General features: G+C 39.7%; 3 protein-coding genes across 8 annotated transcripts; 2 read left to right on the top strand and 1 right to left on the bottom strand.

The window, feature by feature from the left end:
• The first annotated feature begins 344 nt into the window (after positions 1–344).
• On the top strand, positions 345–5,320 carry LOC103996604 (protein Dr1 homolog). Of its 4 annotated transcripts, none has more exons than XM_018831184.2 (6): positions 345–616; positions 830–954; positions 2,536–2,625; positions 3,367–3,461; positions 4,822–4,890; positions 4,997–5,320. In XM_018831184.2, exons 2-6 carry the CDS (start codon positions 894–896, stop codon positions 5,153–5,155), a joined length of 474 nt encoding a protein of 157 aa, XP_018686729.2. In that variant the 5' UTR covers positions 345–616; positions 830–893; the 3' UTR covers positions 5,156–5,320. The 4 variants fall into 4 exon arrangements, with proteins under 4 accessions (XP_018686729.2, XP_064980022.1, XP_009415812.2 ...); XM_065123950.1 differs by having other exon boundaries at positions 823–954; XM_009417537.3 differs by lacking the exon at positions 830–954 and having other exon boundaries at positions 347–616.
• Positions 5,321–5,948: 628 nt separating this feature from the next.
• LOC135582357 (piriformospora indica-insensitive protein 2-like) lies at positions 5,949–8,214 on the bottom strand. Of its 3 annotated transcripts, none has more exons than XM_065123948.1 (3): positions 7,791–8,214; positions 7,474–7,680; positions 5,949–7,197 (listed from the first exon to the last, which is right to left on the bottom strand). In XM_065123948.1, the coding sequence occupies exons 2-3, from the start codon at positions 7,678–7,680 to the stop codon at positions 5,965–5,967; spliced, it is 1,440 nt and encodes a 479-aa protein (XP_064980020.1). In that variant the 5' UTR covers positions 7,791–8,214; the 3' UTR covers positions 5,949–5,964. The 3 variants fall into 3 exon arrangements, with proteins under 3 accessions (XP_064980020.1, XP_064980019.1, XP_064980021.1); XM_065123947.1 differs by having other exon boundaries at positions 7,864–8,214; XM_065123949.1 differs by lacking the exon at positions 7,791–8,214 and having other exon boundaries at positions 5,949–7,300; positions 7,474–7,595.
• Positions 8,215–13,771: 5,557 nt separating this feature from the next.
• On the top strand, positions 13,772–22,201 carry LOC135622259 (protein decapping 5-like). The gene is made up of 8 exons (XM_065123945.1): positions 13,772–14,234; positions 16,570–16,670; positions 19,106–19,174; positions 19,247–20,167; positions 20,336–20,398; positions 21,068–21,259; positions 21,390–21,500; positions 21,583–22,201. The coding sequence occupies exons 1-8, from the start codon at positions 14,090–14,092 to the stop codon at positions 21,730–21,732; spliced, it is 1,752 nt and encodes a 583-aa protein (XP_064980017.1). The 5' UTR covers positions 13,772–14,089; the 3' UTR covers positions 21,733–22,201.

Raw genomic sequence — 22,201 nt, 5'->3', positions numbered from 1 at the left:
CATCAAATTAATAATATTTTGACATGTAAATGGATTTTTTTTATTAAAATTAATAAATAAATCGGCATCAGAGAGTTCGAATTCTTATTCGTCGGTGACCGGATCGGATCCTGGTGGGAGTTAAGGTCCGCTCATCGATCTTAAAACCGAATTCTTATTCTTCGTTGGATTGGATTTGCATCCAACCGGATCTTTATTTATCTTAGAAGCAATGGTGGCGCCCGATAACCTAAAATCTAATTCGGATCTTAAAAACCGTAGTATTTAAATCCGATATGCGACCCAAATCGATGGATCTCGAAATTGGCCGAAAGAGCCCGATAAATATGAACCGTCCGTGGCCCCTATCCCACCACCTGGTCTCGACGTCTGACTCGATCCGGCCTCCGCAGTGGCCCCGGTCGTTCGATCGATCGATCCCATTTTGTTTGACTCGTCCTCCTCTCGATTCTTCGCTGTTCCCCTGTTTCTTCTCTGTCGAATCGTTCTTCGATCGATCCGGTATCCGCGCGGAGCGAAGAGGAAAAAAGAATTTACATTTTATTAGGGTTTGATCGGAAGATGGAGCCGATGGACATCGTCGGAAAGTCGAAAGAGGACGTCTCGCTCCCGAAATGTGAGTTATTTGTCCCGATGATTGATCCCCCGAGCTTTTGTTCTATTCTGTTTGTTTCTTTGTCGATTATGTATAGCTTTCGGAATAGGTATCGTCCGTCTGCGTTAGGGTTTGTTACTTATCTTAATATTCAATTGGATTTTATAATCTCGTGAAAAGAAGATGCATAAGCTAATCAGTGGAGTTTTTATCTTAATTTTTCCGAGGATAAAGCTTTCGCTGGAAGTTTGCCGCTTCCGAGATTCCAGCAAGATGATGGGTCCTCTTTTCGCCCGACATGTTTTCAGGCAATGATACTAGGTCTTGGGTGTTTTACAAGGGGCTAAATCCTGGATCCGGTAAATATTATGCAAAATAATTATGGGCTTGAACCTTGTTTCGTCATTGACTTAATTTGTTATTATCCTAGTGTTCAAGTCTTTGGGTTAGGACCAAGGTAGCGAAGCACGAAATTAGCCATCTGGTATATCAGTCCCTCTGTTGCAAGACAGTTGTGTTTTCAATGTTATGTTCTTATAGTAATAGCGTTCCCACCATTAGCATGTGGAAATAAAAGGCTCCAGTGTTTGATCTTTCCTTTCTTTAATGATAATTATTTTTTTGCCAAAATGGTGGCAGTGACTTCATACTGGAAAAAAGAGTGACAAATACATGTGGCTGGTATTATGGTTTTGAAGAGATGGTTACAAATTTGCGGTAAGATGAAATTCTTCACAAACCTCACTGAAGAGTCTTAGAAGAGGAACCAGTTGAAATCATAGGTGTGGTCTTTTGGAGAAACATGATCCCCTATGATTGACATAGGTGGCTTTTTCATTCATATGTAGTTGCATACAACTTTAAGAAGCTCTCATATATGAGCGGCCACTATCAATGGCTCTCTCTCATCTCTGCTCAGAAAGTGAAAACTTATGGTTAGCAGCTTCCTAGTTACTTTGCAAATACAAGATTATTGGCTAACTACATGATGATTTTATTAATACACTAGTATCCTATTCATATTCTCTCTTAGTATGCTTTTTTGTTCAATTTCCCATGTCTTGCTTGCCTTGAACTTTTTTTTCTTCCCTGAAATTCTGACACTTCGAAGTTCAAATTGGTTATTTTAAGCATTACTCTGGTGTTCAGACTTGTTCTTTTAAGCATCCTACAAAGGGATATAACCTCATTGATATGGATTTTGTAGTTTTGCTGAGAAATCTGGGGCCATGTTCATTATTATTTCTTATTCATACATGAATCATTTAACTGGTTTCCTAAGTCTAATCATGATAGCTCTAGCTTTGTCATGATCTAAGTATCTTTTGTCCATTTTAGAAGTTAAGAAAATTTTACTAGGACTTGTCAGATTTGTGTTCATGTATTTTCATTGCAACACATGAATAGCTTCATTGCCTTAGCAAAAGGAAACAGCAAGCAACTCAATAAGGATCAGTGATTTGACGTTTGCTGACAAGAAGTTTATGCAACTTATGGTTCAGAATAGCTTATGTGATTGATGCTTGAAATTATTGCTCTGTTTCCTTTTACTCTGGGTTTTGCCCTTATTGACCTGTAGTCTGGATAAATGAAGACACCTAAAAGGACATGAGTGTCACTAATTTTTAATATAATGCATGTCACCTGTTTTGGAAGAAAAGTGCTTATGTAAGATCTTAGAGAAAATATCTGACTTCAACAAACTAACAATTAGAGAAGGTTGTAAAATATAGCATTTTTGCTGCTTCTGTTAATGAATGAGCTCTTGTCTTCCCAAGTCTGTGGTACCGTAATTCGCCTCTTTCGTTGACTCTTTTGAATTGTATATACTAATCTCCTTTCAGATCCTACGGCTAAGAAAGACACCTTTTCAGTAAAATGAACTTCATCCTTGGATTTCAAGTTAATGTCCTGAACTCAGTGTTTTGGTTACTTTTCAGCGACAATGTTCAAGATTATTAAGGAGATGCTACCACCTGATGTTCGTGTAGCTAGAGATACTCAAGATCTTCTTGTGGAGTGTTGTGTAGGTAAGCAAAATTTATAGGCCATTCTATGGATTTCTTTCATTTATTTCTACTGCAAGTTTTTTATCCTTGTTTGCTTTATGAACAACAATTGAAAATTATGTAGAGATTTTAACAGGCAAATTTATAACCAAATTTATACCCTTCTCACATTTTTTTTTCCTCTCAAGGAAGCAAATATCCCATTGGTGGATATCCTTTAAACTAACTCAGTGCCTATGATGCATGTCAAATAACTTCAACTTTTTGTTTGGAAGATAAAGAAAAGCATACCTTTGGAAACAAAAGGCAGTATGATGTGATGTCAGTATTCAATTCCAGCCACCTATTTTGTATTTTTCTTGCTACTGAGCCATTGATAACATGTTACATTTATAATTAGACAAAGTACATGAACAAGGGAGCAAAAATCACTTTTATGCAACCTGCGGTTGGACATCCAGTCTATCTTACAAGTAAGAAAGCAAACAAGAGAAGTTAAGTAACTTTAAGAGGATATAATTTTAAATGAAGCGGTATTCTCCTAGTTCTGTCTTTTCTTGTTTTAATTTGTTTCTGTTCTTCTCTTTTACCATATTTTAGTTCCATTTGACACCTAATGCCATAAATATTATGATCTTTCTATAAACAAGATTTATATCAGTACAAGTGCCTTCTAGTGTGCTGGTCAAATTTATCAGTTGTCCCTCTTGTATTGTCTTGGTTCTACTGATTAAGTTTTTGAGTATTTATCATTATCGGCAGAATTTATCAACCTTGTATCTTCGGAGTCCAATGAAGTATGTAATCGGGAGGACAAAAAGACAATTGCACCAGAGCATGTGCTCAAGGCTTTGGAGGTTGTTGATTGTTCTACACTTTCTCCTATATATGCTGCATATATTTTTCTTTTTTTCTTCTGTTTGAATTATCGCCACTTCTTATTTATAAAGAGTTATTCTAATGTTGTCTTGGGTTTATTCTTTGCTAGGATGATAAGAATTTTAGCATGTAAGATTTTGATTTAAATGTTGTATGACTATCTTTGTTGACTTGTCATGGATGATTCTAGGTGCTAGAGTTTTAATCCTTTCTTAAGTTTTGTTCTTTTCGGATTTCAGCAGCACTTTTCTTTTTATAGACACAACAATGTAGTTGAATATTCTTGACATGATGTCCAATTTTACATATATTTTTTCTGAAAAAATGTTCCTTTAGAATAAAAAAATTGAAGACCACAATTTTTACGGTACTTGGAAAGTAAGAATTAACTGCAGAACAAGTAGCTCATGTTGGCCGCAAGAAAAATATGATATACGGGCAGAAAGATGCATGTGTTGGGGTGCATCTATATTGTTGATAGGAGGGAAGGGGCAATTGAGTAGCTTGGAAAAGATTGAAATCACTTGCAACTCTTACACGGTGTTATAACAGGGTACTCGGGTGCTCACCTAGGTGCCCAGGAGAGGCAAGGCGAGGTGAGGCCCGAGCGCCTCAAAAATCTTCGGATGGGGTGAATTTAACCTAAGGCGGCTTAGGCGAGCGCCTGGGTTGGCCCAGTCACATCGAGTGATATCGAGCCCAATCCAGCCTGAGTCAAATGACTCAGTCAATCGGTCAAATTCCTTCCCTCTACCTACATTTGTGTCCACCCAGTGTCCTGGTTTTGTAGTGACATTATTTCATTAACAGAAGAATTTGATGGGTCTATACATAAAATACTCAGTCTACATGTTCTTGGTCGCTCTCTCATGGGCAAATGTGGGACCAAACTCTACCTGCAGAAACAACCAAGTTTCTTATTGGTTAATGTCTCGATAAATGGTCCTGGGTGTTGGCCGTGGATTTATTGCATGCTGTGTATCTAGAATTATAAAGAATTGAAAATATGAAGAAATGAAGTAATGACAGCTCCTTTGGAGACAAAAAAAACTTCTTCCTATTTTTGATTATCCAATTTAATCCTTTTTCTTTACATTTTAATCTCCTTGAGCTTGCATACAGAATTGTTGGTATAATTTTTCAAGAAACTAAGCATTAAAGTAACCACAGTGCAGATTATCCTTTGTTAAAACATATCACCGTACAATGAGCAACAGAGTTGGAACTTTTGTTTTTAGTATTATGAGATGCATCCTTAACAGAAACTATCTCATGTCTGGTGAGGCCGATATGTATCCTAGCACTCTATTTTATCCTTTAACAGAAAGTATGTACCAGGTTCTTGGCTTTGGTGAGTACATCGAGGAAGTTTATGCTGCATACGAACAGCACAAGCTTGAGACCCTGGTAGGTTCGTGGTTAATTTTCTGTGCATTATTTGTTTTGAGTTTCTTTAGGTACATATATATAGATATAGATTTGCATATATCTGTCTTCTATCTATACTGAGCAGGATTCACCTAAAGGTGGTAAATTTGGCGGTATAGAGATGACAGAAGAAGAAGCGTTGGCGGAACAGCAGAGGATGTTTGCAGAAGCCCGTGCGAGAATGAACAATGGAGTGAGCATGCAAAAGCAGCCGGACTCCGATCACAACCTGGAGAGCCAATGATGGAGCCCCGGGCATTTGGCAAAGCAGCAGCCTCCAAGTGTTGCACAATGGGCTAATTGGGTGACTGCACGTTTGTATATCTAGCTATCAACTCCGACAATATTGCCTGATTATTTAGCAGTACAGTTTAAGTAGAACAGAGTACTGGTGTTTCCTTGAGCTTGATTTCTTGTGTCCTTCTTCACTCCCCCCAAGTGTGTAGTTTCCCTATTGGTATTTTTCCCAACCACAGTGGTGCCAAGTTTTAGCATTGGCCGAACTCCTCTGTCGACATGCATCAAATATTCTTGCCAACCATCCTGCATAAGGTTTGGTTGGTATCTTCAAACCATTCCTTACCGCAACACTCCTTGAGAATTCCCAATCCTATCCTCAAAGGTATAGGTATCATCACTGCATAAGCCCACATCCGGTTTGCTACGAGTATTCTCTCTCTCTTGATGATGGGCTAAACGGAAAGATGGGATACGCAGTGAGAACTAGCAGCAATGACTGACGTTTTGTTCTTTCAAAAGTGAAATAGGTAATAATCTCATCAATTATCGGACTGCGATTTAGTGGATTAAGCTCCGGTCGCCTGCTTTTGATCAGCCCGCCTCGTCGATCACCGGTTGTTCTTCAAGAGCTTCTCGTGCCCACCGACAACGTGAGTTTAGAGGTCCATCCAATCTATATAACACGGGTTAATTACTCTACTGCTATTAAGAAGTGTTTTTGGGCAGTTGTTTGTAGCGTGGGTTAAGCAGGACGGACACAAAGCGCCATCCGAGATGTTTCCTTCCCCAACCAGCCAAAAAAAAGAAGGTTGTCTATGGATGCATGATTAAGAGCGTCTCCAACAACATGACCAAAAGAAGCGCGACCACCGACTCTCGAACACGTACTCCCCACCAAGCACTAATTGAAGAAGCCGGTAAGCCAAACGAGGTCGACATGCTCCAACTCTTACCGGGGTTCCCATCGTATGCAGCCTTGTCTTCTGGATTAGACGTCGTCTGCTGCGCTTGTTTGCATTGTTCTACGCCTGTCGGCATACCCACTGAACCATGGCAGAGGTATGGGTTGTCCCAAAAAGCGGATCTCCTCCCCATTCTTCGGTAGAACTCGTCGGAGAACCTGAGCTCCCCTGTCAAATTGTTGCCATTGAGATAGAGCGCAGTCAGAGAAGGCAAAGTCGCAAGCTTGGGGGAAACGCTGCCGGAGAGCCGGTTGTTATCCAACGCAAGGAACCTTAATCTCTTCAACCCCGCGATCGATTCTGGAATTGCTCCGCTTAAGTTGGCACGAGAAAGGTCCAGGGTGGTGAGGTTGGCGAGGTTCTCCCACTGGACTTCCGATAGACTCCCGCCCAATGGGTTGTCGGAGAGGAGCAAGTCTTGGAGCGAGACCATGCGGTGCAGAGTATGAGCCCGAGCCAGAACACCGGATAGCTCGTTGTTTCTGAGGTCGAGTAGAGTAAGACTCCCGAGGCTTCCGAGCTCCGATGGGATACTCCCATTTAGGAGGTTGTGACTCAGGTCTAGCTTTAAGAGCGAAGCAAGATGGCCGAGCGAGGAAGGAAGAGAACCGGTCAGAGAATTCCTGCTCAGGTCTAAGATCAACAGCTCGGCCATGTTGCTCCCAAGAGAAGCCGGGATGTAACCGCAGAATCGATTCCCGGCGAGCGCTAGCCTTTTGAGCCGAGCCAGATTGCCGAGTTCCCGTGGCAACTCGCCAGACAAGGAGTTGTCGACAAGCACCAGCGACTGCAGTCTTGTGAGCTGAGCGAGGTCGGCCGGGACTTCACCGACGAGGCCTTGATTCGATCGAAACTCCAGAGTCTCCAAGCTTCCAGCTAGCTTCTCCCAGTGGCGCGAGGGGATGGTGGTCTGGCGATGCGAAGAGAAGCAACCCAAGAAGGAAAGCCTCCTGAGTTGCTTCAACTCGAATAGCAGTGGACTAAACACTGCATCCTCTGCGCATTCGAGTGAGCCGTCGAGGAGCGGACCGATGCTTAGGCCGGTGACGTACCACATCCCGTCAAACAGATCGCATGACACTCCCTGTAGTCAGCGTTCATGGCGAGAGGAGGACTTGTATCAGAATCCATGATCGGATTATTAAGGTCGATCATCAAACTATCATCGTTAAATGAAAAGAATCAACCTACAAACCAGAAATCAAATTCCGAGCTAAGGAGAGTTCAGTGATGCCTTCACATGACAACCGAAGACCGGAATCAAACGATTCAACTCTCGTAAGGAGTTGGTTCTATGGAAAGAAAAAGAAGTTTGAACAGAGGAAATAAGACATGGCGATTGTCTACCAAGCGCAAGTACCTGGATTTGAGTCCATCCGCAAGGGTCGGGATAAAGTTGTGAACCATTCCACCGTTTACCAACAACGTCTTGAATAACTAAATACAAAGCTTCTTGCTCTGTCCTCTGCATGGGAGCTATGGACACTTCTCCTTCAGATGATACATGGAAGAAGATAAGGAGGAGCGAGAGTGGAAGAAGAGCCCAACTAGAAGTGCTTCTTCTCATCTGTAATAACGAAACGAGAGGATTAGGTGACGAGGGGAGTGCAAGGCGAAGACCTGTGTCAGTCAACTGAGAAGGAGAAGAAGCATGAAGAGAAAGCAGAGGAGTTTAACATTAATCAAAGAAGCGAAGTCAAAGAGTAGATCTGGGGAGGAACATCGAGGGGGTCGGAGCAGGAGCAACTACCTTCACGAGACACCAACAAGGAAGTGAGACTATTATTGATCAAGGCGACACAGTGTACGACAGTCGAGAAGAGGCACAGCCTCCCTCGTGGGTGAAGCCCAATAATCTCACACTAGCAGAAGCAAGAAGGAGAGTATCAAAGAATGATCGCAGGAACAGGAAACCTGCATCTCCTCAGGACCATCAAAAACCAAAAATAGAGAGCGGTGACTGCAAAAGACGCTCGGCCACCAAAGGAAGAAGAGACTATGTTGGAGCGTTCTCCAAGAACTAGTGCGGGAGGCAAAAGCCAACAGGGAGAGAGTCGGGTCTCAAAACAGAAAGAGCTGAAAGTAGAACACAGTGAGAGTGAGAGAAGTGAAGGGTTGATTGATGTGTAGAAATGACTACGGATGAAGGGTCGATGTAGAAATGACAGCAGACCAGACTGAAAGCGAGGGGAAAGAACCGTGAAAGACGTACTCTCGGTGAATCGGAGGTGATTAGGTTTGCTATCGGGGACCGTCTCACATGCATGATGTGATAGCAGAAACAGAGAGCAGATGGGGCTGGTTTCATCTTGTGGAGGACCATTTTTCACACAAGTCTACTCCCTCTTTGCTACATTGGCCAAAAGATGGTTTATATCTCGAGTAGAGTCTGAGATACGGCATCCACTGTTACCTAAACAGAGAACCTTAATTGACCTCAGAAGATGAAATTAATTACAAGAGACTCTCGATGCAGGCAATTAGCACTGCCATTACATCGCCCGCCTTCTCTTTGTTCCGAGACGAAAAAAGAAGAAACCCAGTGTTTTGGACTCATGCAAGCATGCATGATAATTATTGGTGTGTTTCTTTCAGTTAATAACAAGCATACCTGCTGATGCACGCATCGTATGATTTGAGGTTGTTTGCTCGCTCGTCATTAAAACCCTCGGGATGCTTCCGGGTTGGACAAAGACAAAACATAGTGTGATATGGACCATCGGTGAACTTTTCCTTTACCCTCATCCTATTCCTTCTGTCAGAGTCATTCAAAAAAGCTACGAGTAAGCTTTGCAAGAGTCAAACAGTTTACAACAAAATAAATAAAGAAGAATAAAGTTTCCCCAGCATTGCATATTTAGAAGTTGGGAGAAGAGACTTCCCAACCAAATAGTGTGTGTGAGATAGATACTTCAGCCAGCAAAAATAAAAAATAAATAAATAAAAAGGCATACTTCCTAAGTTATTAATCTCGGAAAGTTGCTCACAAAAGCTGGATTTGATCTTGTCACAGGTAATAATTCATACTCTAAAGCCAAAGCAATGCATATTTAAGCTAACAGAGTAGTGACAATTCTAATTTGTGACTCGTATGATAGCTATTAGAATATACTGGGAAGACAATGCAGGTATAAAGCCTTCAGCATTATTAAACAAGAGCTACTACGATGAACTTCCACAACAACAAGAAATAAGAGCTCATATCTACCTGCATCGGCTGCGCGGAAGCAGTAGGGGAACCACATGGTCGTATGATGCCCCAGACAGAGCTTACCATCGCATTGCATCGCATCTGTTGCTCTGGACCACCCTCTTTGCCCTTGAACAAATAAAGAGGTGCAGTAGAAGGCCGAGTCCCTTTCCGTCCCGGCTTTATATTTGGCAGGTTGCTTCCAGTTCCCAAGCTGTGGTTTTTGTCTTTGTATGGATGTACGCGAGCACTGAGTGGGCTTTGCATTTATTCCTGTGATGCCAAGCATTTAGACTCCTCTTTGCACGACCGGAAGCAGAAAGTACATGACAAATGTAGTCGGTCGATCCTCGCGAAACCCAAATCCACCGCTGCAATTAAAATCACATGAACTGTGAGGCGCTGCTTCAACATTTGACGCCTGCACTTTGATCGCCCGTACCATGATGCAGAAGAGAAATGAGCATGTCTGCTTTTTCTAAGCATAGGCTTCGGTGCAGACACTGTGTAAGATAAATCGTATGAAAATGTACTCACAGAAGCAGAGAAACCGAGCCGGAGACCGCCATCTGGTTTGGCAATTTACCGGTGCTACATTCTCAGAGAACAACGTGATCATCAAGATCCGGAGGCAAAGAGGGGTGGGTGGCAGTAGCACCTCCTCCATCACGCTCTTCCGGTTCCAGACGACCACTCCGCTGCAACTCCCGTCTCGGAAAGGGGGCGACGAGCCGATCACCCTTTCTTCTGCGGCGCAGACATCACGATACCCACCTCAAACTCCCAGATCCGACGAGAACAGAAATTGGAGGAGGGGGACAGGACCCAGACTCCGAAGACCAACTCTCGATCCGGCCCCATTACCACCCCAAAAAGATGGCCATCCCCGGAAAAAAACGGAGACGATGACAACAAGAATCCGCGAGTTCCCTTCACCGAGATTGGAAATTGGATCGAAAAGAAGCTTTACGTCGAGGGTAGATCGAAGAGAAGAGAGGGCGACCCTAGAATTAGAATTGGAGGAGACGAAGAAAACGAAGTCGAGTGCTCGCGAGTAATTTATAGATTATCCCTAATGCTTCCTAATCGTTGTTTCGGTAATTAAAATATTCTTGCTGAGATCACGTTTGTTCCGTAATGAAAATAAATTGAAACAAATAATGTAATTAGTAGCTACAGTGATTAAATTGACCTTTTATTTTAATGAGTATGTCATGGATCACGAAGAGAGACCGGATAAGATTAGACGATTGAAAATGACCTTCGTGAAGTAAGTGACAGAGAGGTCGATGAAGACGAAGGCTCGCTCCCATGAAGAGGGGGAGGCCCAATCGCTTTGCCACATGATTTGCTTGGCTCTTGGCATAGCGAGAACGATCATCAATAATATGCTTAATGTCGATGTAGCAACGTTCAAAGGCTAACGGTGAGGAACATAATGACTACGGGCCTCCCGCTTTTCATGGGAGCCTTTGCTCTCTATATTTCAACTCACGTGAGAAATCGTCATATGCCAATCATACGATCATGTTCACACGATGCATCGCTGCACATGAGAGTGTTCAACATCGTGATCCTCATCGTGATCGTACCATCGCTTGCAATGCACTAGCACTACTCACTACTTATCCCAAGAGATTGGAGAGAACGAGGAACAAAAAGAGGGCGAGGGCGAGGGAATGAGAGCTCCAGAGGGGGGTAAGGGAAAGGAAATAAGGTATCATCTCCTTCTTTCTTCCCTTTTTTTGGTACCGTGGGAATTGACTCAAAATTGAATCTAACTTAGGCTTAATCAATCGGACCAATTCCTCATTGAACCAGTCCAACTCGCGTGATAAACCATCACACACCTCTCATCATCGCTACATTCCTCATCGTCAGCTTCTGAGCGATGATGACGTTGAGCCTCTAAATGATCGCGTTCGATTGGCGGAGGCTTCTATGAAGACGGGGAGGTCCAAAGCTACTGCGTTCCTCAATGTCGGCCTCTTAAAGATTCCTCGATGTGTTAGCTTTGGGTATCTCCTCCTCCATGGAGGTGATATTTGGTCGTTTAACTCCATCTAATTCCTTTCCATGATCGATGACACACTCACCAAACTACTTGTCACCGAAAACGAAAGGGATGTTGAGATTATCTTTTTGCCTATCACTTTCGTGTCGATCCAATACATAGCGTCATATGTTGTGTTTTTCCGTTAATGTAACTGACTGAGTTATGACAAATGAGATTATTTGTTTCACTTTTAAAACCGTAGAGATGTTAATATAAATCTTTTAAGTACAAATCCTAATAAGTCAAAGTAAAAAAGATAATATATAATTAGTCCAAATGATTAGAATGCTTTGAGAAATTAAACCAACTAAAATAAACAACAAGCACTTTACATCGTCGTATTACTATAGCAAATCATTTCAGTCCCATCCAACACAATACAACTCTACTCCCTTATTAGGAACACGGTTAGGGACAAAAATTTTAAATTTGGTTATCATTAATAATATAAAAATATGAAGAAAAAAATCACGTATAAGTGTATTTTTTTTTTCTCAAATAATAGTAAATTAATAAGGTAATATTAATATAAGATTAAATCAAATTAAAAATATGATAAAAAAATCTATTAAAATTTTAAAAAATATTTATAAGATTTTAAACTACTAATATATTTGAGCTTTATAGACATGATCACTTGAGAATTGGATGGAATAATAATTTATAGGTATAGAATAATAATAAGTCAAGAAATTATTTATCTCTAAAATTTTATCTAATTAATTTATTATAAAAATAAAAAAAATCTTAAAATTTTTCAAAAATAATACTTTAAATCTTTAACCGATGAGTACATCGTGTGACTGCTAAACTCATATGCTTATGTCCAATATAATATCTAAACTCATTTTCTGAGAAAATATTTTTGTTACATGAGGTTGGGCAACACGACGATCAAATCGATGAACGGGCTTCATAAATTGACCAAACAAGGCATCGAAAAAAGGCATTTGAATTGACTTGTACGACATTCCACCCCCAACACCTAAACCGGTAGGTAGTCAAACGAAGGATTCATAGAGCTACTCCTTTTCGTATCATAAGGGTTTATTATTATTATTAGTCTTTTTTTTGCCTAGTCAAATGTTTGGTGAAAGACGTGACTTCTCTTTTGTTCATGTAAAAATACCGAATCCAACGGTATGACATGACATGACATAAAATAAAAACTTATTTCATATTATATTGAGAAAAGTTCAAAAAAATAAAACATAATAATAAAAAATATTAAGATAACTATATGCCTAAGGGTTGGAAATAGTTCACATAAGTGATGATTGGTATGAATTTTATCAACTTGTGAAGTTGAAAAAGAATCCATCACTTTGGATGATTCAAAGAATGTTAAGAGATACACAATATACCTATCATGTTTTTTTATAGATCCTTAATAAATGAATGTATTCTACGTTCTCATTCGATTACATCTCCAATGATAATTCAATATACTTGAAATACATGAATAATCAAGCGCATTAACATATGATCATCACAAACATTAACGTCCGCTTTAATGCATCATAATCATCCATGTTAGTTATTATGTCACTAGAGTTTTTTTATATCCTATAATATATTTTATTCAAGTTATGCCTAAATGCTAAGTCGGTCTTGATACCAAATGTCACGACTTGAGTCTATCAACTTCGTTTGGTCTAAGCTACCGATCAAAATGTTTAAACTGAAGTTGATAATAATACATTTATCATATCCTTATAAGTCAATCTTAATCTTATCCACTTTCGACATGAGACTAATCAGAGACATTACAACATGTTTTTGGTCTTCTTTTAAACACTCAAATTCTTTCTTTAGCAATAGTTAAGTTAATATAAGATTTTTCTTCTTTCAAAAAAGAAAAAAATTGAAGGATGGTGGATCAAAACAAAACATCGATGAGTACGATAATACCATAGTCGAAATAACATTTAAAAAAAAAGAAAATATCAACCTTCAAGAACATCAAAAAGTCTATAAAAAAAAAAAATCATCGAAAATAGGAGAAGATAAAAGGAAGGATCTTGATCGACAAGGTTATGAGTAACAGTATTGTTTATCCTATTTACATGTTCAAATCTCAAAATATTAATCTTCCGATAAAAAAATTAATTATTACAAATATTATACCGACACCATGGAATAATATGCGTAGATCTATTTACAAATAACAACAGCCTCACGAAAATATAAATACGTATAATTTTAGACAATGACCGTTGTGGAGAGGGTTGGCGAGTGCGTGGCGTGGGGTCGAGGTTGGATGGACATCGCTGCCGTGATGCATCCGTGCTGCTTTAGGATTAGTGCAGGATCATCACATTAACTCGTCTGTTATCGCAGAAGAACACAACGGCAAGCCGAAGCACTCGATAGCTTTTATTACGGCGGGAAGGGGGAAACGAGGCCCAACTTTTGGTTCGCGTTGACCGCCGTGACCAAACCAAGCCAAACCAAACCAAACCACTAGTTAGGAACCCTAATCGATGACCACCATCCGGAAGGGACGAGGGATCGCGTTTTTCCCCCAGCCTCATCCGATGCCAACTTTCGTTCCGAGTAGGGATCTAAGACACGAAGTTGGGAAACTCTCCACCCTGCAAAGTGGAAGAAAGCGGAAAGGAGGAGGTTTCCTTTGGGCTGTGTGTCGTCGTAGCCTCCCGAGATCCCAACCCAGTCTCTCTTTGGTTATCTATCTAACTCTCTGATCCCTCCTCCTGGGAGGCGCCGGCGATGGCGGCGGAGACATCCAGATCGGGGCCGTCGGCGGACTCCTACATCGGGAGCTTGATAAGCTTGACCTCCAAGAGCGAGATTAGATACGAGGGCATCCTCTACAGCATCAATACCGAGGAATCCAACATAGGCTTGAGCAACGGTAGATCCCTCCTCCCTCCTCCCTTTTGTTTCTTTCACCTCTTTCTTCTTGCCTCCTCTTAGCCATTCCTCATGAGGATTTGGTCTCCACCCCGAAAAAAAATTCTCTTTTTCTTTTGTCGAATTTTCTGGTTGCTAGGGTTTCGTCGTTGAAGGGCCTTTCGTTGATTAGGGTTAGGCTTGTCTGAGGCTCGTAGTGGAGTTCCGTTTATAATCATTATTATTGTTTATATCGTTCTCGTTTGATTTTAGGCCTTCTTTTTTTTAAAAAAAAATTATATCCCTTTCTAAATCTCCTAGTTTTGATCTGAAAATGTGCTGATTGCGTAGTCTTCCTGTACCATGATAAGCTGCAGTCTGTTCAAATTTGACCATTATGTACACGGAGTGATCTATTTTGCTTTTTGTTTAACGAACTCTTCGTTTTTTACGTCTGCTATATATCAAATTAGGGTAATCTGAAGGGTAGTTAACGGTTTGCTCCTCTGGTTTAGAATCTTCAGGTTCCTGTGTTTCTTTGTTGGGAGCATCTCGTTTACTGGTATCAAGAAAGAGGATTGTAGTGCTCAAACTATGATGCAGCGACCGATTAGCAGTACCCGAATACTATTCATAATTTTTATTAGTTACACTTTCATGCTCAAGTTTTTGTTATGTCATGGTATCTGATGTTTACGCCAAACAAAATTAGTGCATCATCTAAGTGACTTTCCAAAAGAAATTGTCCAGCTTCAGTTCATTGTGTTTTCTTCTTTTCTCTTGGTTAACATTGTGAAGCATTAGAGCCTTGTAAGACATTGTCACTGTTTCAGGAGCACGGTGAGCATTTGGCCCAGCATCCTCCTATTTCTGTTCACTCTCTTGATGGCCGGCGGTGAATTTGAATGCTTCCAAATTTGCTTCTTTTTTTTAATCTTATTTTCTAATTCTTGGAAGCTTCAATTAGACATCTGATGCACTGTTATTCCTTTTACAATGCCTTGTCATCTGGACCAGAATGTTCTTGTCACATCACTGTACAAACTAGAGATCAGTGATAGAAAACAGTTTTTGTGAGTGCATGTGCATGCACACACACATGTCATGTACAAATTCTCATAAAAATAGAAATAGTTGGTGATTCTTTATTGACATCGATACAATGTGACTCATAACATTTCAAAATTACTATGACTCTCACATCGTTACCTTTGGCCATGAGCCTCATGTACATATGCATGCAACCTGCCTTATAGATTCAATAACCAAATAAGTTGGATATTAGAACCCTATGATCATGTATCTAAGATATATACACCCGTATCATTAGTATATCCATCTGATCCTATATGTCCATGTAATTGGGATGTCATGATCTCTCTCCCAAAGTCTTGATGTCCTTGCCAAGGCCCAACATATAGTCAAGTTTCATTTTCTATTGGTGACACATCAGGCCCATGGTCTAGTGATGACTCTATGCATGATATGCTTGCACCATCCGTAGGCAATCTTTCTTATTTAGACCCACTCATTGCACGTGTGGTACTGGGTGCACTTTGATATCAATTGCTTTTACCCACCCTAATAGATCTACTGATTCATAGTGCTACCTATGATTTTCTTGACGAAGGTTGCATTCCTTCAAAGAATACTAGTTGAAACATGATTTTATCTATTATTAAGCCCATCAACCTGAAAATTAGACCTTGTCTTGACAGAGTTATAGCAGAAGTCACATAGTAAGCTAAAATTATTTTGTATCTTTCTCTTTTAAGTAGGTTTAATTGGAGTATTCTGTTTCATTGTTGTATGCTTCTTCAAGTCCGTGATATGTACCTACTAAAACTGTTATTTGATGTTCAACTACAAGTAATGATTAATGTTTGATACTGGCTTTCTTATTTATCGAGATTAAGGGTGGCAGCAAATGACATTTGCATTGAAAAATGAGTTGATAAAAAACATTTAGCGGCTTTGATATGCAACACTGAGGTTGTCATTATAGTTATTTCATGGCTGAATAACATACTAGCTCAATAATTAATGGGAGTGGGATTTGCCTTGAGGCTTTTCTTGGCATCACCTACTAGGGATCCTGGTGATCCTATGAAATGTCTCCTTTGGGATGAGTAAATGGGACTAATCAGATCTTAATCAGGATATTACATGTTCAGTTTGGCGAAGAGGTAATTTGACAATGGTGTACTGTTTTCCATTATAGGAATGCTCATAGGTTTGCTCCTTTCTTGTGGAATTTCAGGAAATGAAGTTGTTATTCCTTCATACTCTTTTCCTAGACATTTCTCTTCAGTGTTGGTATTAGTTACCTTAATTATTTCTCTTTTAAATGATTCCAGTACGCTCATTTGGAACTGAAGGTCGGAAGAAGGATGGACCACAAATTCCTGCTGGTGAAAAAATTTACGAATACATACTCTTCCGAGGAAGTGACATCAAGGTACATGAGTAACCAAACTACATATGTCTTTTCTCTCCTGTAGGGTAAGTAAGCTAAATGAATTCCGAAGTCAAAAGACTAACAACAACCATGTCTTGAAGAACATTTAGGAACACTGTAATTTGAACTAAAAAGACTAGCATATTGGTCTTTTCTTTTTTTTCTTTTTTTTTCTTTCAGTTTTGTGTTTTATGGTTCATCAATGTCATACAGCTTTCATCCTCTATAAATTTGGTATTAGTTTATTATTACAGTCCTTTTGTTTGCCCCTTAGCATCATTGCTGATCATGACTGTTATGTATGCCTCTAAGTGTGCCATGTATTACTAAGAACTTACTGAGAATTCTGACCCAAACCGCATCTGTACTGCAATATTGTTGTCAACTACAAAGAATTAGGTACACAAACATAAAAGTATGCTTCACAATAATTGCAGGTAAAATATCAGAAATTGTAATTTTGTCTAGCTTGTCTAATTTAATTATTTCATGTTTTCACTTCAGATTTTTAAATGAATGTGTATAGATCCCCCTCCTCCAAATTATGCTGATTCATGTTTTGCAAGTGTTCTTTTGGTTGCTATAGAGTCTAATTAGAATATAAATGGGTTTTTATATTTTCTTACGAGGACCAAGTAGCTTAATAATGATTCATTTGGAATCATATGACTGGTTCTTCTATTTACCTGTATAATCATGTCTCTATATTAACATTTAATTACTAATCTATGATGATTTTTGGAACCCTAGCCTCTTAAGGTGGAAGTTTTTGCATGAGGCTAAATTTCCATGAGGTAATTGAAGAGGCATAATCTCAAATGTTTTATGGAATGGATGGATAAAATTATTAATAAGGTCTAAGATGTGAGTATGACTATCAATACTATAAATATATGGTGGCATAATGAATTCCCAACATTAACAGGATAGCTATTTTTTTTCAGTTTGTGCTAACATTTGGATTGACACTTCTAGGATGTACGAAAGACCATAGTGTTCAATGATCTTTTTACTAAGCAGACATTTGTTGGTATCTTTAAGGAAATTGTTTGAGAATGATTTGGTTTCTGTGAATTCAACTTTCGTTCAAACTGGGTACTTGGGGATTTGTAGAATGTTCATCTTTTCAAAGACATGAGAACTCAATATACGCCTATGTGGTGGAAAGAGAATGTAAATATAAGAATGATGGGAGAAAGTATCTTGTATCAGATTGGGTTACAAGACTTTCCTGGGAAACAAATTGAAATTTGTGTGAAGCTTGGATTTGCAGGTGTTTCAAGGGAAAATACTATTTGTAAGTTTGTGTCTGTTTATGTACAGATTATATGTTATTATGATCAAATAAATGCAGTTAGCATGTGATTTTGAGCTGGTGCTTGAATTACATGTTATTTGAATTGTTGGGTATGAAAATAAAGACGGAGTCTTAGTTCTTATGGAACAACCATTGGAGAACATTGGAACTCAGATATGGAGTTGATATGATTCTCAAAGGCATCAGAGAAAGTAGTGATCTAGTATCAGAGTGGAACTTGAGGATGTGATAGTTTTCAGTAGTATGACACGATGATGGAGATGCATACAGGTAATCAGAGTCATACTAAGTGGTACGAGGAGATCAGAGTCACACATGTGCTTAGGGGATCTATGGATATGGTAGTTAGAAGAGGTGAAGCAATTGATATTAGTGGTGCGAGGAAAGGTAGAGGAAGACCTATGAATACCTTATTAGAAACTATAAATAAAGATTTTAGTACTTTAAGCTTAACTGAGCATATGACTTTTTACAGATCTCATTGGCAACAAAAGATATATGTAGCCGATCCCAAATAATTGGAGCTTATGGTTTGTTTGTTGTTGTTGTTGTCAATATAGATGTATATTATCTTGGTTCTTTTGATATATGATTTCTTTTTCTAATGGTGTATCTTTGAAAACTTGAGGCCTGATCAAAGGACAATAACACAGATGATCAGCTCATCATTTATTTCAATGCATTGCTCGATCTCATAATTTGTTTTGAGTGGTGATTTACCAGGTGTTACATAATCTATAGTTTTTGTTCTCTTGGTGGTTGATTTCTATATTTTTAATTTAAATTGAATTCTAGGATTTGTGCATTCTTTTCCACTGTTGTCAGTGTTTATATGACCGCTCTCTTTATCAAATCATTGATATTGGAAATATTCTGTTTAGTGGACTACTCTTGCTTGATTTTTACCAATTTTGTTGCTTTGTCCACCATTCTTGATTATTAGATTTGAGAATCGTATGTAAAGCACATAATGTACCATGCTACTGTTTGTCCGGTGTACTTGAACTAATTTGGCTGTTCTAAGTTCTCATAGCTTGAAAGATCTTTTTTGTTCTAGCTTATGTTTCCTAAATGGTTCATTTCTTGAGATTAATATTGTCATTTGTTGTTGCTGCAGGACTTGCAAGTGAAGTCCTCTCTGCCAGCACAGTCAACACCCATAAACAATGATCCTGCTATAATTCGGGTATAAAAATGACCTTGGATATTGGGTAGTCATCTAACTCCTTGCTTATGAATATCTTGAAATGTTTGGCAGTCACATTATGCTGGTCCGACATCTACGTCTACAAGCGTGCCTTCAGCTGGTAGTGGAAGTGCAGCAGATATTAGTTCCCATGCAGCTCAGTTAGGACTCCCAAGGTCAACACTTCATGGAAATTTGCCTCTTTATCAGCCTGGGGGAGGTGTGGGTACTTGGGGTCCCTCACCCATGCCTCCCACTGCAAATGGCTCTGGGCTTGTGATGCCACCCATGTATTGGCAAGGATATTATGCCCCATCTAGCGGGCTTCCTCATTTGCAACAACCATCAGTACTCCAGCCTCCTCCAGGACTGCCTATTCCTCACGCCATGCAGCACCCCTTTCAATATCCTGGAATAAATCCATCTTTACCATCTGGATCCCCAACTTTGTCGGAGCTTCCTCCTATGTATCCACATACTAGTGCTAACCCAACTCTAACCTCTAGTCCATTGCCATCGATGTTGGGACCATCTTCAATGAACATGTTATCTGTGGAAGCATCATCAACTCTGTTTCCTGATAAATCTCCTGCTCCATCATCTATCATTCTTAGTGTGCCTTTGGTGCCTCCCTTGACTTTTAATCTTGAGAAAACTGTGGCCACACCTCAGAGTACTCCTGTTGTCGGTAGCAAGCCTAGTACAGTTCCTGGTTCAACATTGGCATATGGATTTGTTTCAGAACCAGTACCCGCTGTTGTTTCATCTAGTTCAAGTCAAGTAGAAAAACCAGTAGCCATAGAGACGCAAAATCATTCACTGCAGACTGGCCACCCGTTGCTTCCTTCCTCCCAGCCCATGCAGACAAGCCATACAGATGCTGATGCTAAAGCGCTTGAAGATATGTCCAAGGCATTCCCTGAACCATCATCTAATGTGACAGCTGAAGCCAACGAGCCGATATTGCCATTGCCAAAATCAACTGTGCATAAGGTATGCTGGTTACATAGCATAGAATGTGGAGACATGGTGACATGCAACCCATTCGACACTTCAGCTGCTAAAAATTTACTGTCTCAAGGCATTCTATATTTTGTTAATTCTTTTTCTTAGAGATAATACACGATATGCATTTAACGCCGATGCATGTTGTATGTCCAGCCAAATGGAACTGCTTCACACCATTATTATAATAGGGGTCGTGGAAGAGGAAGAGGAAATGAGGTACCTAATTTTTTTTTCTTTTGCTATAGACTTGACTACTGGCATATTTTTTCTGTCCCATTTTCTTAGGAAATGAGCTACTTGGAGATCTTTGAATAATGTTGCATACAATTTATCCTTGTATGCTTCTCAGAATTGCTTTTGTTGGTTCCCTTCCCTCTTATAAAATTAGATAGTAGAAACAACACGATGAAAGCAAATTTTTGTCTATGTTTTTGCCTCACCTTTTAGGCCATAACTACTAGGGAAAGGTTTCCCTTGCTGATAAGCTCTTTGGAGGCTAATGTAACTTGTTTACATGGTTATATAATGAGTACAACTTATTTTCAGGAAAGAATGCATGTGTGTAGTTCTTGTGCTTCTTACCTAATTAACCCCCTCGACATAATATCAACTCCACCTCCATATTATATTGGACTCAGATGGTCTGTTTCACATGTATGTCCAAGAGGTATTCTCTTCATTCCAGAAGATGCATTGCTAGTATTACCATTGTATTTGCAGTGTTACATCATTATGTTTGTTTCCAGAAACTACTATTAGGATTACTAATGCATTTTCATTATGATGCTTGTTTTCCCTGAAAAGGATTGCACATTAGCATTCATGAGACTTTTTCTTTTTCCTCTTGATGTATCATATGTAAGCATTTGTTGTCGGGCGATGCAGTACTCGCGCCGTGTGACGAAGTTCACTGAAGACTTTGATTTTATGGCAATGAATGAAAAATTCAACAAAGATGAAGTCTGGGGTCATCTTGGCAAAAATAAAGCCCATTTAGGGGACAATGATGGAGAACTACAAGAAAATGAAATTGATAATGATGTGGAAGAAGATGAAGCTCCAAAGCTTGAGATCAAGGTAATCAAAGTCCATTTATGAGATTTCCTGGTGTTTGTCATTGGTTATCTAGTTACATTGTTTTCCTGTGGATATATCAGTGTGCTTTTCTCTTTAACTTCACTGATTGGTTTGCTTTGTCTCATTTAAGCCTGGTTATGTTAAGGATGATTTCTTCGATTCACTTTCCTGCACCACCCTTGATCGGGGAACTCGGGGTGGGAGGACCAGATTTTCAGAGCAGTTGAAGATAGACACTGAGGTAAACAGGAGTTTCTAAAGTGATCGTGTTGCCATCATCAAACGAAGGTTTATGAATTTAGTTATGCCTTTTCTCTATGCAGACCTTTGGTGATTTTACAAGGCATCGACCGGGCCGAGGGGGTGGGCATGGCCTTCGAGGGGGTGGGCGTGCTCGAGGGTCTTACCGTGGAAGGGGATATGGATACACTGGTAGGGGCCGTGGTTATGGTCAGCCACATCATGCCTCTTGAGGAGCAAATTTTTCATACTAAGCTGAAGTGGTCATCATGCATTGAGCTATGCTCGGAATGTAATTGTAGTTGGAGTTTTGCTTTGATGCATCACTATCTGACTATTGTTGCTCTGAAAGCAAGCAGTAAGCAGCCACGAGACGTGAGGGGCTTTTCATTTCTGGTACTGAGCAAAGCATGGTTGATCTGGTCCTGATGCATCATTTGTTGTAACAGTTGTAACCATCTTCCTGCAAAGTTTGTCTTCAGTTTGCTGGAAATGCTTTAGGTTTTCAGCATTGGTCCGTTTCTTTTTGTGTTAGAAAGAGTGGGGTGCTAACTGAGAGCTTGATGTTAGTCATAGACTAACTCGGTGCTTCTTGGCAAATTGGCAGGAGGTTGTTTTTTGTTTTTTTTGTTTTGTCTCCTGTTGTTTTCGTTTTTGTTGTATATGCTGCTCATATGTTAATAGGTTTTCGTTTTTGTTGTA

The sequence above is a fragment of the Musa acuminata genome, chromosome BXJ2-9, assembly GCF_036884655.1.
Source record: "Musa acuminata AAA Group cultivar baxijiao chromosome BXJ2-9, Cavendish_Baxijiao_AAA, whole genome shotgun sequence".
Taxonomy (NCBI): domain Eukaryota; kingdom Viridiplantae; phylum Streptophyta; class Magnoliopsida; order Zingiberales; family Musaceae; genus Musa; species Musa acuminata.
This window is presented reverse-complemented; position numbering and strand designations above follow the sequence as displayed.

What these genes read in the sequence shown, in the direction of transcription:
- LOC103996604 (XM_018831184.2), top strand. Translation starts at nt 894, where the DNA reads ATGTTTTCAGGCAATGATACTAGGTCTTGGGTGTTTTACAAGGGGCTA. An exon ending in TCTTGTGGAGTGTTGTGTAG is followed by an intron (nt 2,626 to 3,366) that starts GTAAGCAAAATT and finishes CATTATCGGCAG; the next exon opens with AATTTATCAACCTTGTATCT. An exon ending in ATGTGCTCAAGGCTTTGGAG is followed by an intron (nt 3,462 to 4,821) that starts GTTGTTGATTGT and finishes AGTATGTACCAG; the next exon opens with GTTCTTGGCTTTGGTGAGTA.
- LOC135582357 (XM_065123948.1), bottom strand. Translation starts at nt 7,680, where the DNA reads ATGAGAAGAAGCACTTCTAGTTGGGCTCTTCTTCCACTCTCGCTCCTC. An exon ending in GCGGATGGACTCAAATCCAG is followed by an intron (nt 7,198 to 7,473) that starts GTACTTGCGCTT and finishes CGCTGACTACAG; the next exon opens with GGAGTGTCATGCGATCTGTT.
- LOC135622259 (XM_065123945.1), top strand. Translation starts at nt 14,090, where the DNA reads ATGGCGGCGGAGACATCCAGATCGGGGCCGTCGGCGGACTCCTACATC. An exon ending in CAAAATCAACTGTGCATAAG is followed by an intron (nt 20,168 to 20,335) that starts GTATGCTGGTTA and finishes TTGTATGTCCAG; the next exon opens with CCAAATGGAACTGCTTCACA. An exon ending in GAAGAGGAAGAGGAAATGAG is followed by an intron (nt 20,399 to 21,067) that starts GTACCTAATTTT and finishes CGGGCGATGCAG; the next exon opens with TACTCGCGCCGTGTGACGAA.